This window comes from Electrophorus electricus, chromosome 11 (assembly GCF_013358815.1).
Source record: "Electrophorus electricus isolate fEleEle1 chromosome 11, fEleEle1.pri, whole genome shotgun sequence".
Lineage (NCBI taxonomy): Eukaryota > Metazoa > Chordata > Actinopteri > Gymnotiformes > Gymnotidae > Electrophorus > Electrophorus electricus.
Genome location: NC_049545.1, coordinates 13,833,398 through 13,849,802, shown reverse-complemented (window position 1 = coordinate 13,849,802; position 16,405 = coordinate 13,833,398). Strand labels below are relative to the sequence as shown.

The following is a 16,405-nucleotide window of genomic DNA, read 5'->3' as shown; positions in this document are numbered from 1 at the left end:
AAGATGGAGGCCTACCACTGCTTAAACACCAGTAACTTTAAAAAATAAAATAATAAAAAAAGATTTCCGCATTGAAGACACTGGACCCATGTCAGTTCACCTTTTGCCTCAACAGATCTACAGAGGGTGCTATCACTGTGGCTCGTCACTCCACCCTGACCCACTTGGACAGTAGCAGTTCTTATGTTAGGATGCTATTCATTGATTTCAGCAAACTGGGTCAAGCCCAAGCTGATTTCCAGCATCTCTCTCTGTAATTGGACCCTCGACATTCTTACTCACAGACTACAATCTTTCGGGCTTGACAGCCATACATCCTCCACGCTTGTACTAGCTGGGGGATCGAATGGATGTGGGACTGAGCATATTGCAGGCGGCCATGTCAGTCCATGGCCACAGGTCTTCACGCAGTTAGAGTATTAGAATGTGTGTAGTCCTGAATGCCTGTTTGCCATAGGGCTGTGTTTTTAGGCCTCTCCACGACTCTCTGTTCACTCATGACAGCATATGTGTTTGTGGCTCTAATGCCATAATCAAATTTGCAGATGACACCAGGTTGGTAGGCCTCCAGAAAACCACCCAACACTTCACTGCTGCCAAGATACCCTCTATTGAGGCAATTGATCAGAAATGCTACCTATAGAAGGTGAAAAGTATCGTTAAGAACATTTCTCAACCCATCAATATACTATTCACCCTTCTTCCATCTGGGAAATGCTACAGGAGCCAGCAGACTAGCAAACATTGTTCGGTCTTTGGTTTATACTAATCTAAGTATCTGGTCTATGATCTTGTTTTATTTGGGATTATTTTAATCCAGGTCTCTGGTCTTGTTTACCATTTCCATGTCATTACGCTACTGTCAGTCTAGCTCAGTGTCTTTTGCACTACATAATCTGCTTGCTATTTTGCACTTCTGGTTAGATGCTAACTGTATTTTGCTGGGTTTGTACTTGTGTAATACTCAATGACAAAGTTGAATCTAAACCATTTCCTGGAGTCTGCAGGGCGGTTTTGTCTGGTGAACATTGTGGTTTGGCAGCTCAAAAGTTGGGAATTTCATTCTCAATAACTGCTGTAATCAATAACTGCCCCTTGGGCTCGCCTGTCCTTGGGTTCTGAACTACCAAGACACCAAGCTATCTTTCCCTTTGCACCAATACATCTGTGTACATGTTCATGTTAATATGCAACTATCATCTAGGTGATTTTATTTACTTATTTTTAAATCATTTTTCATCATAAGTGGCAATCCCATTTGCTCATTTTGTCATCCATTTATTTGAATATTTTGTTTGTTTCTGACTCTATAGATAGAAAATGTTATTGATCCTGAAAGAAACTGCAAAGAAGCAGCATGCATAAACAGTGCTTATTAAATAAATGTAATAGAGTAGCTGATCATCCATGTTAAAACTTTGAACTTTCACAAGGAAATTATACAAGTCAATAGACCACTGGAGCAGCTACAAATGTCCAAGAGAATTTGGTCTCATGTAGTGTTCCTCAGCACAGTAGTTGTATCCCACTCTTACTGAAAGTGCTCTTCTGTTTACCCAGAGAAGCATGCAGACATTGAGAGTTATTGCCCATGACAGTTAGAAGTCTGTGGAGTGTCCTTTGTTACGCCACAGCCTCCTGTTTTTAAGAATCCTGTATGGCTCCTGAGACACAGCCTCCTTAATCAGTTTGTTGAGTTTGTTGGCATCACCACTAATACTGGCATTGCCCCAGTTCGCCATCCCATAGAAGACTGCACAAACAGCAACAGGCTGGTGGAAGCTCTTCAGGAGTGACCTGCTCACGCCAAGGGACCTTGGCTGCCTCAGGAAGTAGAGGTGGCTCTGGCCTTTCTTGCACACGCCGTCCATGTCAATAGTGCACTTAAGCTGCACCCCAAGGTGGTTGTGGGTCTGCACCGCCTCTGCATTTCCTTCTCCATCAGTAGGGAAAGGAGGCAGAGGTGGGATCACTCCTTCAGAAATCCATAAGCGTCATCTTCATCTTCCTTGCTTCAGTGCTCACCCCAACCCACCCCCAACACCACATCATTGACTGTGTAATTCCAACACATAATTTAAAGAAGTTCAGGATTAGATATCCTGCTAAAGATTTAAACCCAAAGCGGTGTGTGTGTGTGTGTGTGTGTGTGTGCGTGTGTGTGCGCGTGTGCGTGTGTGTGCGCGTGTGCGTGTGCGTGTGTGTGTGCGCGTGTGCGTGTGCGTGTGCGCGTGTGTGCGTGTGCGTGCGCGTGTGTGCGTGCGCGTGCGCGTGTGCGCGTGCGCGTGCGTGCGTGCGCGTGTGTGTGTGCGCGTGTGTGTGTGCGCGTGTGTGTGTGCGCGTGTGTGTGTGCGCGTGTGCGCGTGCGCGTGTGTGCGTGTGTGTGCGTGCGTGTGCGTGCGCGTGTGCGTGTGCACGCCCCTGTGTGTCGCTGTGTATCCATCTGTGAAATTCCTAACGTGTGTTCATTTCAAACTGTGCTTGTCTGTCTTTCAGTAGCAGCTGGCATAGCTGCCAGTCAGATGCCAACCTGTCTGAGCTTCTTACAGCTCATATCAATGACAGTGTCATAACAATGACAGTGGTGTACACACCCACACCTACACACCATGAATTCTGATCAGCATTCTGACTGGTGGCTCTGGCTTCCAGTGGTCTGCTAATAACTGTCCACACAAGTACTCCCCACACGAGTTGACTCAAACATGCACATAAAAACAATAACCTGTGAATGAACACACACACACAGTTTCCACCGCCAGTGCCCTTAAGCAGGCGCCTGTTCATTGTGTTGATCTAAAAGCCCCATTGCCTGTCCCATTTCCCTGCAACGCTCAGTGTGACTCTTTAATCCCCAAAAGAAGCGTCACGTTTGTTTATGGTTGCTCCTTGTGGCATCAACATCTGATGTACCTCCTCACGGAATTAAGATCACATTTATCAAATGCCTGTGCATTTGAGGTCCAGTGTTAAAACAAATTGTCATTGTCTTGTCATTTTGCCATTTTTACTTTGTACCTTATGAAATTGCCCCTACTTGAAAGCATTCTTACCCTGAAACACCTGTCTATAGTATGATCTGTAGGCCAGATGTAACATCCTTCCCTGTGGACTGCTAAAAAGGCCCAGCATGCCCCTGACTTTACTGAAGTATTTCTAATGTGTTGAATTTGTTACATTTTTAAGAATGTTAAACATTACATTTGTTAAGAAAGTCTACTCGAATGCCTGGGCCTGTGTGTTTCTGTCCCAGGTGATGGAGTACGAAAACCGCATCCGGGCCTACTCCACCCCAGACAAGATCTTCCGCTACTTTGCTACGCTGAAGATCATCAACGAGCATGGCGAGGCTGAGGTATACATGACGCCGCAGGATTTCATCCGCTCCATCACGCCCAACGAGAAGCAGCCAGAGAGTGAGTGTTCCCTCCCTCCTTCACTGTAGGAATGCCCCATTAAAGTTCCCTCCATACACTGCCCTGTTGCTTTATCTGGGAGTAGTCGTGATCGGCAGAGCGCTCATCAAATCCCCATACCTCTTTCTGTGAGGAGCTTCCTCCCCCCGTCCATGACTGTGCTCCATTGGCTCAGTCGTCCCTCGCCCTTTGGGATATTCGTGGCAAGCCTCGTTCAGGGACTGTTTCACAATTTCCTCTGATATTGCAAGCGGCCTTACCAGCAGTATTTGTGATTTGCAGGAGACCAGTTTCATTACTGGGCCGTTCCCTCCGGGCTTCCAGCACTTTTTTTATTTGTCTTACAGGGGAAGTGAATTGGACCAGGATTTAGGATGCAATCAGGGCGAATACGCTTTATGTCCAATGCAGAGCTTCGTGAAGAGCCTTGCAATCACCCATCGATTAGACCCAAACCAAATAATTGTTTATTTCTAAAAGTCCCCCTTTAAAGACACTGGATTTTTGGGGAGCCATGTTCCCTTCATGGGGGGGGGGTAGGGGAACTTGACCAGCGCGGGCCTCATGTAACCCTTTCCCACCCCTCACGTGGTCATCAGGACAGGTGATGGCTGAGACAGCTGCGCTTCTTTAAATATTGCTGCCTTAGCCAGCAGGGGCCTTTTAACGTGCAGTCATGTCCGGCAATGGTGATTGGCTGAGCAGAGCCACTGGGTGCGGTCTGAGGATTTACTTTGCTGCCAAACGGTTGCTAAATGTATTAGCAGCTCTGAATGAGCAATCTTCACACAGCAAGGCAGCTGATCAAGCGAAATTTGATATCCGGCTCGCAATTACTGGTATGCGACAGAGTTTGAAGGAGAGATTCCGAGAACTTGCAGAGATATTTCAGAACTTCATGGCTCCCAATAAAAACTAGTTAATTTTGTGATTCATGAAGTGCTTGCTGCACACAGAACTGCAGTCATCTTTGACATTCTGCTCAGTGTCCTCTCAACACAGTGACACAGATCTTGTGTCCACATCTCTCTGTAATCACTCTCTGTCTATCAGTCTGTCTTTTCGGCTCTCTTTCTCCTCTCTCTCTCTCTCTCTCTCTGAATGGTAATAAGACTGGGAACAGCAGGGTGTTGAATGGAGTGGGCGTGAGAGAGCGGTTTTAACGGCGCTCCATCGTGGAGGGAAGCGGGGGAGGGGGGTGACAAGATACACGCGGCATCACGCCTTCTGCTTTCCAGCGCCGCACCCCAGCACTCTCAGACCCCAGAGGCCCGCCAAGCCACGCTGCGGGAGCAGGCCGGCTCTCGCTTGCACCGGATACGAGGCTGACCGAATGAGCGATGGAAATGCCCTTTGTTGCCTTTAAAAACTTTTCCTTTGTGAATTTTTAATGATGGCTCACGGGCTGGGCTGGCTCGCGACTACTTAACATGGAGGTCTTCGCCAACAGGTAACAAAGGTTTTCAAATGTTGATCGCCACATGGTGCAAATCTATTTAAATATCGCTGTGCCAATGGTATTCTGCTTGAACTTTCATTTCTGCAATTAAAAGGGAAGCGTCAGGGTGAAAGTCGAATACCGCAGGCAGCGTCGGCGCCGGCACGACCATTATCGGGGTGAGAACAACGGCAGTGCCACCCGTTTCCATTTGCATATTCCGGTCCCACTCAAGACAAACGGACATGGAAGAGAGAGACTGGGGGCAGGAGCCCCCCATACATCCAGCCACGAGAGAACAGTCATCTCCTGCAGGCCCAGAAGATCATGTCCGTTGCGCTCAAGAGGGGACGGGGCATCCGCTGGGGGATCAGAGTGGGGCTTCAGAGCCTGGGGTGGTGGGCGTCTAGGCCGGACTTCTCCTTCCTCATTCATGCCTGTGTAGGCTTGGCCCTCTGGCTTTACTGATGATTAATGAAGGGCTGAATCAGAACATAATGATGCTGGCATTTATTTGAAAACAAGGGAGAGGGGAAATGGGCTGTTAATGGCTAATATTAATCATTGCTACATATCAGTAATTGCCGGAGTTACTGTTGAAGTATTTGTGTAAGTAGGTTTTACTATGGAAATCCATGGTTAAACTGTGTGGGTGGGATAATGGTAGTATGTTTTAATTTTATATTCATTAACATTTTTCATTCTCTCTCTCTCTCTCCCCCTTCTCTCCCTCCCACTCTTTCTCTCAGACTTGGGTTTGGACCAGTTTGTCGTGAAGCGATATGATGGGAAGGTAAGCTGTAGGTTGGACATGTTGTTTTTGTGTGTGTGTGTGTGTGTGTGTGTCCAGCCAACTTGGACGCCAAGCAATTACCTAGTTATCATGTGGCTCAGCAGGGTGAAACCAGATAATGTGGCTGTCAGGAGCCACCCCTCATAACCCCCTCCTCCCCTTCCAGCAGCACACTTGGGCCTTGGATACCCCCAGACACCCTTCTCTCGCTCCCTCCGTCTCTGAATCGGCTCGAGAACCACAGGCTACCTCAGCGGATTACAAATATGTACACATTGGTGTTCTCTCTCTTCTCATGTTCTCTTTCCCTCTTCTGTAACCTCCAAGGCCATTCTGCGGAGTGCTGTGGAGATCCTGCTCAGATGGAAGCGGCGAGGTCCGAGTGTTCGTAGGGCCATTAGTCATAAGCCTGGCGATGTGTGGCTGATGGCACTGCTGCTTTTAGCAAGAAAATTTAAGAACTTTAGAACTGATCCTGCAGTACAACTTTGAGCTCGAATCCAAGAATACCGTTCACAGGGGTATAGCGATGCTGCTTTCACGTACTGATAGAAATGTTTAGTTTCATAGTTTCGCGAGCATCATCGCCATCTATGTCTGTATAAAACCGATACAGGTGAAAATATTGTGACGATAGAGCTTCATCCACGTCTCCCAGGCCTAGCTGTAGGCTTGAGCGTAGGCTGTAGGTGTGAGTCTATGAGCCGGCCCTCTCTCTCTCCCTCCTCCGCTGCAGCCATTAGGGCCATTAGCAGAGCGGTGGCGAGCCGAGATGGAGCACCTCCACATTAAGCGAACCCCGGACGGCCCTCCTGCTCTCGGGCGGGGGCGGGGCGTAGCCCGCTCGAGGAGCTGCGATGAGGGCCATAAATCGCGTCCGCTCTGCCTTCCGCTGGCGCAGCCAACCCTCTGATGCGCTCTCCCTGTGTCTGCCTCTCCTGTGTAACTTTTTAAAAGAGATTATTTTTTTCTGGAGGTATTCTTGGCATTAATATTTGCATTTTTTGTTTGCTCTTTGTGTGCTCCACAGTCCATACACACTCGCCCACACATACGTGGCCGAAGTTGGTACGTTAAAAAGTATATTAAAAAAATTTCATAGGTCTGTTAGTGGTTTTAGTTGCGTCTACAGTATGGACAGTCAGCCAACAGAACAGCTCACTGTTTTCCCATCTGTTCAAACAGTGTTGTACACCCCCCCCCCCCCCAGTTTTCTCAATTGCTCTCTCACTTTCTTGCTTTTCTGTGTTGTTTTTCCCAGGGATTTGAAAACAGAGCTATGTTTTAAAAACAGGGCATAGGGAAGGAGCAGGTCTCTGAGACACTTAAAACCAGGCAGTAGGGAACAAGTGAGTGTCTGGCACAGTAGGTGCTTGCCCTGTAACGTGAGAAATGTAAGTGCATGTTGACAATCGATGTGCGTTGCCTTATTCTCCTCTTTATCAGGTTAAAGGCGAGACAAAGGGCTTCCATTGGAAGTGATGAGGGCTCTCTCTCTCTCTCTCTCTCTTTCTCTCTGTCCAACTCTTATTTTCACTCTTGTCCATTTTTTTCTTCCTTCCTCCGTACTCTCTTCCTTTCATGCTGCGATCCAGCTCGCCAAGTTTTGGAACGGGTCTGAATGCAAAATTGCGTTGCCCTTGCCTTTGCTCTTCATTGACTGATTAGCATAAGTACACATGCGTACAAGCCCACTTGCATTAAGAACCCACAATAAGACAATCCATGCATGGCTTAAACAATCCAGTCTGATGATATCGGATCACCACACACACACACACACACACACGTGTGTGATTCGTGCTCCCTGGGGGCTCACAGATGGCACAGGGGGCCTGAGCTCTCGTCCTCTCCTTCAAGACCACCACTCTATCCTCACTTGCACCTCTTTTGCTTCTGGCTCCCTATCTATCCATATCTTTTTTTTTTTCTCTCTCTGTCTCTCTCTCTCTCTCTCTCTCTCTCTCTCTTTCTCACACGTGACTTTCAGTATATCTCTTCTCCTCTCTTTGCCCTCATCCTCATTTTGGTTCTGCACCCATTAATCTCAGTGTGTGTGTGTAATGGTAGGCCGTGAGGACTGAGTGAGCCATGCCCCGGCCTGCAGACATGCAGTGGGCTGCGCTTTGTGGATGCCTTACGGACTCGTCTTAACCTTTCCATTTCTCACGTAACACCACCTTACTGCTTTGCAGGTAAAACGCAAGTCTGGGATTGGCACCAAATTACGGCGTGTGTTTGCATGCATGTCTGTGTCTGCGTGCGTGCGTGCGTGTGTGTGGTGCTCACCTGGTTACTGTGCGTTCAGCCCTGAGATAATCTCTGCAGCTATACGCAAACACAGTGTATGTTTACCACCAGTATGCACTACTTGCACTGACATGTACTTGTATATGCTCTCGCTGTCTTTCTCTGTCTGTCTCTCTCTCTTAAACACCATTGCCTCATGGTTTCTGTAGGTGTTTTGCTATCTTTCTCCTTGAGCATTCTCACAGTTCTGTAATTTACGTGTTGCAACGTTGTGCTGGTGTCATGTTGTACTGGTATTTACTTTGTTTCTCACAATTCTTTCCTTCTTTCCATCCATGTAACCAATAAAACCCTTCATTCTTTCTTCTCTTTATCCTTTCATTCCTCCACTTCACTATCCTCTGTGTTGGCTTCTCCCCTCCCCTATTCTGTCCCTCCTCTTTCTCCACCTATCCTGAATGCCCCTCCCTCTCTCCAGGACTTCTGGCAGGTATGCCGTGTACACTGAGCTGCATGGGTGTGTTAATGGGTTGGGTGTGGGTGTGTCTATCATAAGTTTATATGTGACTCCTCTGCCCTGAAAAAAAACCTCTTCCTTCTGCCTGTCTCTCTTCCTCATGTGCTCTCTCTCTCTCTTTCTCTCTCTCTCTCTCTCTCTCTCTCTCTCTCTCTTGCTCTCGATCTCACTCTGTCTCTTGGTTGCTTACTGTCTTGCTTTTCGTGCCCCCCCCCCATCCCCCCCCCATCTCTCTCTGTCTCACTCTCGAGCTTTCTGTTCAGAGTTGTCAGAGTGAAACTGGTGTCTCTCAGCCTGACTGAGCCCATCACCTGGGCCTCAGCCCCGCCCATACTGGTGTCGCGCAGGTGCCTGGCCAAACGCTGTATTGGAACTCTAGAAATTTAATTCGAAACCATTGGGTCTCAATGACTGCAGAAACAAGGCATGCGTAAGGCAGTTGGTGTCTGCACCTTTCACCTTTCCCCTCATTACCATGTGGAAGAGGAAGACACAGAGACCAGGCGGATCAGTTGTGTGGGGTCTTCCCCGCTGCTCGTCTCTGCTCCTGCCGTACCTGCCTACGCTCCAGTGGCTAAATGTGGTGCGCTTCCACACAGCAGAGCTACCGGCATCCTTTCTCGCTCGGTCAGATCTCCCATGGTCAGGTCTCCAGTGAGACCTCTTGCACTTCACTAATAATAATGTCTCTGGTATTAATAACTGCTTCCAGCACAGGTTGCCAGAGTCTATAGTGCCTTCCTGATAGGGCTGTGCTAGTGCCAGTGTGGGTATAAATGGTTAAGTAGGTCTGATGTGTAGAAGACATAACTGGACACACCTGGACACACATAATCAACACAACACAGCACAGAGAGGCGGCTCCAGAGTGTGTCAGTGTCTTCTCAAGACTGAGCGTGCCACATGTGTGCATCGTCCCTGACTACAGCCCCCAAGCGTGTACACACACACACACACACACACACACACACAAACATGCACTTGGTCGGGGGGTTAGGGGGGAACGCCTTGGAGACACAAACACACACACTTGCTTTGTTCCTGACTGGGTAGCGATTGAGCTGCCAACAGATCGCTATTGAAATTGACATCACTGATGCCAGGGGGTCATGCACGTTCATTAGATCTCTCTTTTCTTTGTGTGTGCATGCGTGCGTGCAAAGCCCCTACCACCACACACACACACACACACACACACACCGCTGAAGCAGGCCTGGGTGACACAGGTGCAGCTGAGCCGGCCATGGGGAACAATGGCACGGAAGTATGGCAGCCTAATGAATTATTAAACAAACACCCCCCCCCTCCCCTTTTGTACACAGGACTATGGATGCACTAGAGTGTGTCACAGAGTATGCTTACTTGAATAATTCAGTACAGTCAGGGGCTGAGCTTAGCGATTTGTTGGTGGACTTGGATGCAGACAGTGATGCTCAGGTTCACCTACACTAACAGCTCACATCCACAGTAGAATTGAATGTGCTCGAAAATGCTTGTAGCTGACCTCAGACAACTTTGAACTCTCTCTCTCTTTCACAATCATTTTCCATCTCTCCTCTGTCTGTTTCTCTCTTTCCCGCTCAAGCCGAGGTGTCTGCCCATGCTTTAGTTCTGTATAGTATTTCTCGGTTCTCTCTCTCCATCTCTCTGCGTGTGCATGCCCAGCCTAATGCCTGTGACAGACCGACTCTACTAGCTGGGAGCAGGTAGAGCCGCCCGCCGTGTGGCGCCCCCTGCCTGCACTGCCTGGCTCCACAGACGGCCGTGGACCCAGGATGCTGACTTCGTCCTTTCCGATCTCGTAACTGGGCCACTGCGCCAAGCATGGTGTCAAATCGCACCTAGCATGCTTTAGAAGTACACTATACTTCGCATCAGTCCTGTGGTCGTACGGCGCTGTGATGTCACAGCCTCTGCCTAGCGTCAGGTAACCTAGGTAGACTGGCGGGTAGGGGGTGGGGGGGGGGGGTGCAATCATGAGCGCGTGGAATGCTGATAAAACTGCTGCCATGGAAACCGGCCTGATGTCTTGTGGCTGATTTTTGTTTACCTCAGTTTGGACTTTCAGGTTCATCGGGAGTGTTTCAGTGGCTGTATCTCTCTCTCTCTTTCTATCTCACACTCTCACGCGCATGCACACACACACGCACACTCACTCACAATCATAGCATCATCACTAATTCCACTGTAGCAGTTCTCTGTATGTTCATGTTTATTGGAGCATTTGTCAGTGTGTTGAACTAGAAAATCCTAAACACTGTTATCTGATCACTTAAATTGAGTGTGAGTCAAGAACAGCAAAACACGGAAACACAATTTGCTGTAAAAATGTTGCATCTGAAGATATGATCAAGTACTCTCTAAGTTTATGAAGGTGAGTTTTGCTGGTGTTTGCGTTTTTAGTATCAATAACCATAAAAAAGGACAGAGGTGTGTTTGTGTATGAGTCTTGCTATTTTATTCTCTTTCGCTCTGGTGCTCTACTACCTGACAGACACATGTTGGACTGTGCTGAGGGACACCCTCTGAGCACTCACTGCTCATAAAAAGAGAGAGACGCACAAAATCCTACTTCAGTGGTCGAGTAAAGGTCTGCACGTAGCAGCTCTGTTTGCTTGGTTTACCTACACTTCAGACAGAAGTGCTACCTAGTTCTATATGTAAGACGTGCAGAGATGCTGGTGTGTGTGTGTGTGTGGGGGGGGGGGGGGGGTGCGTGCATGTCAATGAGGGTGAGAAGGGTACTCCAGTTGGACTTCTCTCTCACAGACACATAGTGACTGTGATGTTGCTAATTGGTAATAAGCCTGCTAAATCATAGCCCTGCAGCACCCTGTTAACTAAGAGTTGGCTCATCATCCTGCCAGTGCGTGCGCACACACACCACACACACACACACACACACACACACACACACACACACACACACACACACTCCAGAGGATCTTGGACGCCTCGTGAGTAAAGGGCCTCTTCCCTAGCTGAGGGTTTCTATTTAAACTGAGCTTGGTGACTGACTTTCCAGGCTCTCTGCAGAGCACACAGCTCTGAAGTGACCCTAGCAGTCAGAGAGTGATGGAAGGGGGAGGGAGAGAGAGAGAGATAGAGATAAAGACCCATGAGTCCCCTTCCATCTGTTACCCAGCCTGCAATGGACTCCACTCTAACACACTGTTGCCTTTAGCACGGCAGATCTCTCTGCACTTGGCAGCATAACCGTGGCAACGGAACCTGTAGTAAGGGCTCCCTTTAAACTCCACTCTACTGGATCACACTATCAGCCCCAGGCAGCGTGGCAGGGTTGGTGATTAAGACCTGGACCCCCAGGCAGCGTGGCAGGGTTGGTGATTAAGACCTGGACCCCCAGGCAGGTGGTAGCTCTGCACCAGCCTCCTCTGGCCACTTCAGTTGTGGCAAGGCACTACATTCCTGGAAGGAGAGGCTAGAGGACCTCTGGGGTTTTTCACGCACACGCACACACAGGCAGTAAGGATTACTCCGGTCATTCTCAGAAAGAATTGTACCCAATAGTGTGAACTCTTACAATGTAGCTCACCTCATGTTAGTGCCCACTTGGCTCGGTGATGTCTCAGCTGGGTCTTGTTGCTCCTCAGAACAATCTTAGCTATGTCCACATTGACTCAACTTGCTTTCAGCTGTGTTCCTGTGTGTGTTTCGGCTGTGTCTCAGTCAGGACTCAGCTGTGCATTAGTGCTATCTCAGTCAGGTCTCAGCTAGTCCTTGGCAGTTCTCAGGAAGGTCTCAGCTGTGGTTCAGTACTGTCTCTACTGTGTTTCAACAGTGACTACAGTCTGACAGTTGGTGTGGGAGGAGGGGAGGTCCACGTCCGCTCACAGACTGCTGTCTGTGGAGCGTGGTATCCATTAAAAGATGATGGTGTCAGCTCACGGGCTGCTCTGTTTGGCTCCTGTGAGCTTCTCCTCTCTCCCTCTTCTCGACAGTGTGACGAGACAGGGAATTGGATCAACTCATGGGGTTCCCTAAGTGTGTGTGTGTGTGTGTGTGTGTGTGTGTGTGTGTGTGTGTGTGTGTGTGTGTGTGTGTTTTCTCCTGGCTATGAGAAGTGCTGTTTGTTCAAAGTGGTCTGAAGGTGACAGTAGGGACACAGCCTGGAGCTCAATGCCCTAAACTCTCCCCCTCTCTCTCTCTCGCTCACCCCCCCCACCACCCCCGTCAGCTACTATTACTGCACCAGCTGACTGTCTTCCCAAAGCCAAAACCTTTTGAGACCCGCAATAAAAATAACCTGTGCTCTCCTTTTCTCTTACATGTGACACATGTATCACTAAACACACACACATGCATGCAGAAGTTAGCCATACACACAGGGCTAGTCCTTACCTCAAGCATACCTTGGGTGGAACAGCCACATCCATCATACAGGTTTCAGGGGAAATATATCCCTGTATATTTTTTAGTGATGTTAAAATCTGCACAGGTGCCCATTCACTATTGCCTTGCAGGGTGCTTAATAAACCCCCTTGGTGAGAGAGAGAGTGTGTGTACGTGTGTATGCCTGCATGTTTGTGTATGTGTGTGTACACCCTGGTGTGAGTAGCTGCTTATAGCACTCTGTGTGTTTGTGCATCTTAAATGTAAGCTGAGTGTGTGTGTTGCAGTAAGCATGGTGCAGTTCTCCCAGTTAAAGCCAGTAGTAGTGAGCTTGTGTTTTGTGTAATCCCTTCTCTCTTCCTCCTCCTTACACTGATCGGACCGGAAGCAGACGGAGGTAACGCACACAGTCTCAGCCCACACTGAGCATGCAGTGTGCGCGCGTGAGTGTTTGTGTGTGTGTGTGTGTGTGTGTGAGAGATTCTTTTTAGTGTGTGCTAGTTGTGTGTCACTGCGTAAAAAGTGAACACGGGGCCGAATCTGTTCACACAAGGGTAATGCACATACCAATCATGACATAATGTATGTGTGTGATTCAGGTTTAAGGTCTTATGTCTCAGTATATGTTGCACCAGGTATCTGTCTGTAAGAGTTACATTGTGTATACTGTGGTGTAATGTCATATAAATTCAGTGTACACTAATGTGTATGTTAATAATGTGTGTTCTCTTTGCATTCCCTCTTCCGTCTGCCGTGTCTGGCTCTATGAGTATGTAGCACTTGCATGGTTTTTGTACGTGGTGTCAGTGAGTTCGCATGCTAGCATCTGCTCGTCTCAGTCCCATAGAGCTGCTGAGTTCTGAAGTGCTCCACCTGGTGGCTGGAAACAAGCACTGACACACTCTCTTTATCCCCCCTCCTGGGAGTAACAGAAGATTTCTCAGGAGCGGGAGAAGTTTGCCGATGAGGACAGCATCTTCTACACCCTTGGCGAATGCGGCCTCATCTCCTTCTCCGACTACATATTCCTCACGACCGTCCTTTCCAGTGAGTGTGTGTGTGTGTGTGTGTGTGTGTGTGTGTTCTGTTGCTGTTTCTATACTGTTTCTTTTCACCATCAACAAATTCAAAATGGGAGAAGTCATAAAGGAGTATGTTGGCCACAGTAAACAGCCTAGCATTACTGCCTCGCCAAGCCTTTCCAGGCTCTCCCTGTACCCAGAATCACGGAGGCATTTTTAGCACTGTTTTTGAAATACAACTGGAACAGAAGGTGCCTGAGCACCTGCCTGTGGCCAGTTAAACCTGGTCCTTCTCTCTGTGCTCAAGCTCTGTCTACTGTGAAAGACTGAAAGACTTTTAACCCTTAGTTCGATCCAGAGGGCAGCTGTTAAAGGGGATGGACGTACCCGAATGTTGCAATTTGAATGTCATTTATTTGGGGATGCAGTCCTGACCGTGACTGACAGATCAGGAGGAACTGCAGCGCAGGGCTATGCTGGATGCGACGCATGAGTCGGTGGGCGGTGCCTTCCCATGCAGCCGAGCCGAACCGCGGCTCATTCGGCCTCCAGGGTCTTAACACCGAGCGCATTTGCGGTAACGGAAGGTCTGCTCACTCGCCTTTACCGTGTGTCGAGCTGTACATTGCACACTCTTGGACGTCAAAAGAGGCACATGCAAGACCCTCCTGCTGTCGGAGCTCGCCTTCTCGCTCGGGCCAAACCTTGCCAGCCATCGGTCTGATCAGCCTGGTTCGGTCTGTGTAAAGCTAACCAACTCCCACCGGTTCCTCTTAATGGCCAAGCGCTCTGACACTTAGCTGCTGTCAATTTTTCTCTGCAGCACCTCAGAGGAACTTCGAAATCGCCTTCAAGATGTTCGACCTGAACGGGGACGGGGAGGTGGACCTGGAGGAATTTGAGCAGGTGGGAGCATGCGTGCGCACACACACACACACACACACACACACACACACACACACACACACACACACACACACACAAACACTACATCAATGACATCGAATATGTTCTGTACACGCAGATGGGGGATGGAGTTTTTGAGGCACCTTATCCAGTACTGCATCACTGGTTTGGCTCTCTAGCCTAAGTTAGGGAGTGTGGCAGGGCTCCGCCCCCGACACTTTGGAGCCAGGCCAGCGATGAAACGATTTATTCAAGGAGAACAGAGCAGCACCCTCCAGAGTTTAATTTGATAAACCAGCCCCTCCCTCTCTCCTGTGTGTGTGCATGCGTGCCCGCATCCCGCAGGTGCAGAGCATCATCCGTTCACAGACGAGCATGGGCATGCGGCACCGCGACCGCTCCACCACAGGCAATACCCTGCGCACGGTGGGCTGCAGCTCCGCTCTCACCACCTACTTCTTCGGTGCTGACCTGAAGGGAAAGCTCACCATCGGCAGCTTCCTGGAGTTCCAGCGCAAGCTGCAGCATGACGTGCTCAAGTTGGAGGTACTGCCCCCGCTCATTAACTTGCCACCTTTTTTGGAGCTAATTTTGGATGGTGGAAGAAATGCAAAAAAAGTAACATACCAAGTGCTAAGCACAAAAGTATCCATTATTCAGGGAAACTTGCTTTGAGCCCAGAACAGACTAGCTGCACTGCATATAAACCCACTTCCCCTGAGAACCTGCACCTGTCCAAGCTGCAGTGCAGTAAGACTTGGAGAGCTAAAACTTGGACTGTAGACAGTTAAGACTTGAATTGCAGTTAGAACTTGGAAAGCTCATTTCCCCACAAACTCTGAATTATTTCAGGAACCAGTGCTTGGGCTCGTGTCGTTAGCTCAGCAGCGTGAGGTGTGGGATTCCCACAAACAGGGAGAATGGAGGCGTGGTTAAAGGCAGACACTGTGAGAGAGGAGCAGGGAGAGGAAGGGACGGGTTAACCGGACTGTGGAGAGAAGGCGGCCCACGGGCGTCGGGCAGCTCCCGGGCGCCGAGCCAGAGTGACAGAGTGGCCCCAGACTCCTCCTACACTCTCAGCATGTGCTACAGTTTCAGGCAGCCCCGGTCACTCTGAACAGACTTTGGCTTTCAGTCTCCTTGTCTTGTGCTCTGTCACTCTGTCTCTCTCTCTCTCTCTTGCTCTCTCACACTCTAACATAAATGCTGAGTCAGGAGGTCTTACTACCATCTTCCTTATTTCTCCCCTTTTCTTCGGTGTCTCTCTCGCTCTCTCTCTCTGTCTCTCTGTCTGTCTGGCTGGCTGGCTGGCTAACTGCAGTAAGTAAATGCATATACAGGCTGTCTCCAGTCCTTCTTTGTCACATTCATGAGAGAGGAGAAGCATGGCTGTGTGTGGAGCGAGAAAGAAAGGGTGCAGAAGATTTGAAAAAAACCTAGCCCTTTTATGGTCTCCCATGCACCTGTGACACAGCGCACACACACAATATGGGGGAGTGTTAACTGAGCATAGGTTTAAACACCAAACCTACTTTGGGATGTGATCGTTGTCGGCCAGAGGACGATGGGTGTCCTCCCCCCCCTTTGAGTCTTGGTTCTTCTCAAGGTTTCTTCCTCATGTTCTAGGGAGTTTTTCCTTGCCACTGTCGCTAGGAGCTTGGACTTGGACATTTGTAAAACTGCTTTGTGACAACGGCTGTTGTAAAAAGC

The 16,405-nt window shown here is 49.0% G+C and overlaps 1 protein-coding gene across 6 annotated transcripts in view; it reads left to right on the top strand.

Annotated features, from left to right (window-relative positions):
* micu1 (mitochondrial calcium uptake 1) overlaps positions 1-16,405 on the top strand; it is a 37,213-nt gene that overhangs the window by 13,144 nt on the left and 7,664 nt on the right. Inside the window, exons 4-10 of one of the 6 annotated variants that reach the window (XM_035531291.1) lie at positions 3,254-3,416; positions 5,604-5,647; positions 8,376-8,387; positions 13,159-13,164; positions 13,700-13,814; positions 14,613-14,695; positions 15,041-15,241. In XM_035531291.1, the coding sequence (XP_035387184.1) occupies positions 3,254-3,416; positions 5,604-5,647; positions 8,376-8,387; positions 13,159-13,164; positions 13,700-13,814; positions 14,613-14,695; positions 15,041-15,241 (624 nt within the window). Of the gene's footprint in view, positions 1-3,253; positions 3,417-5,603; positions 5,648-8,375; positions 8,388-13,155; positions 13,165-13,699; positions 13,815-14,612; positions 14,696-15,040; positions 15,242-16,405 lie in introns of all 6 variants that reach the window. The other 5 variants (XM_027022818.2, XM_035531294.1, XM_035531293.1 and 2 more) reach the window with 5 other exon arrangements.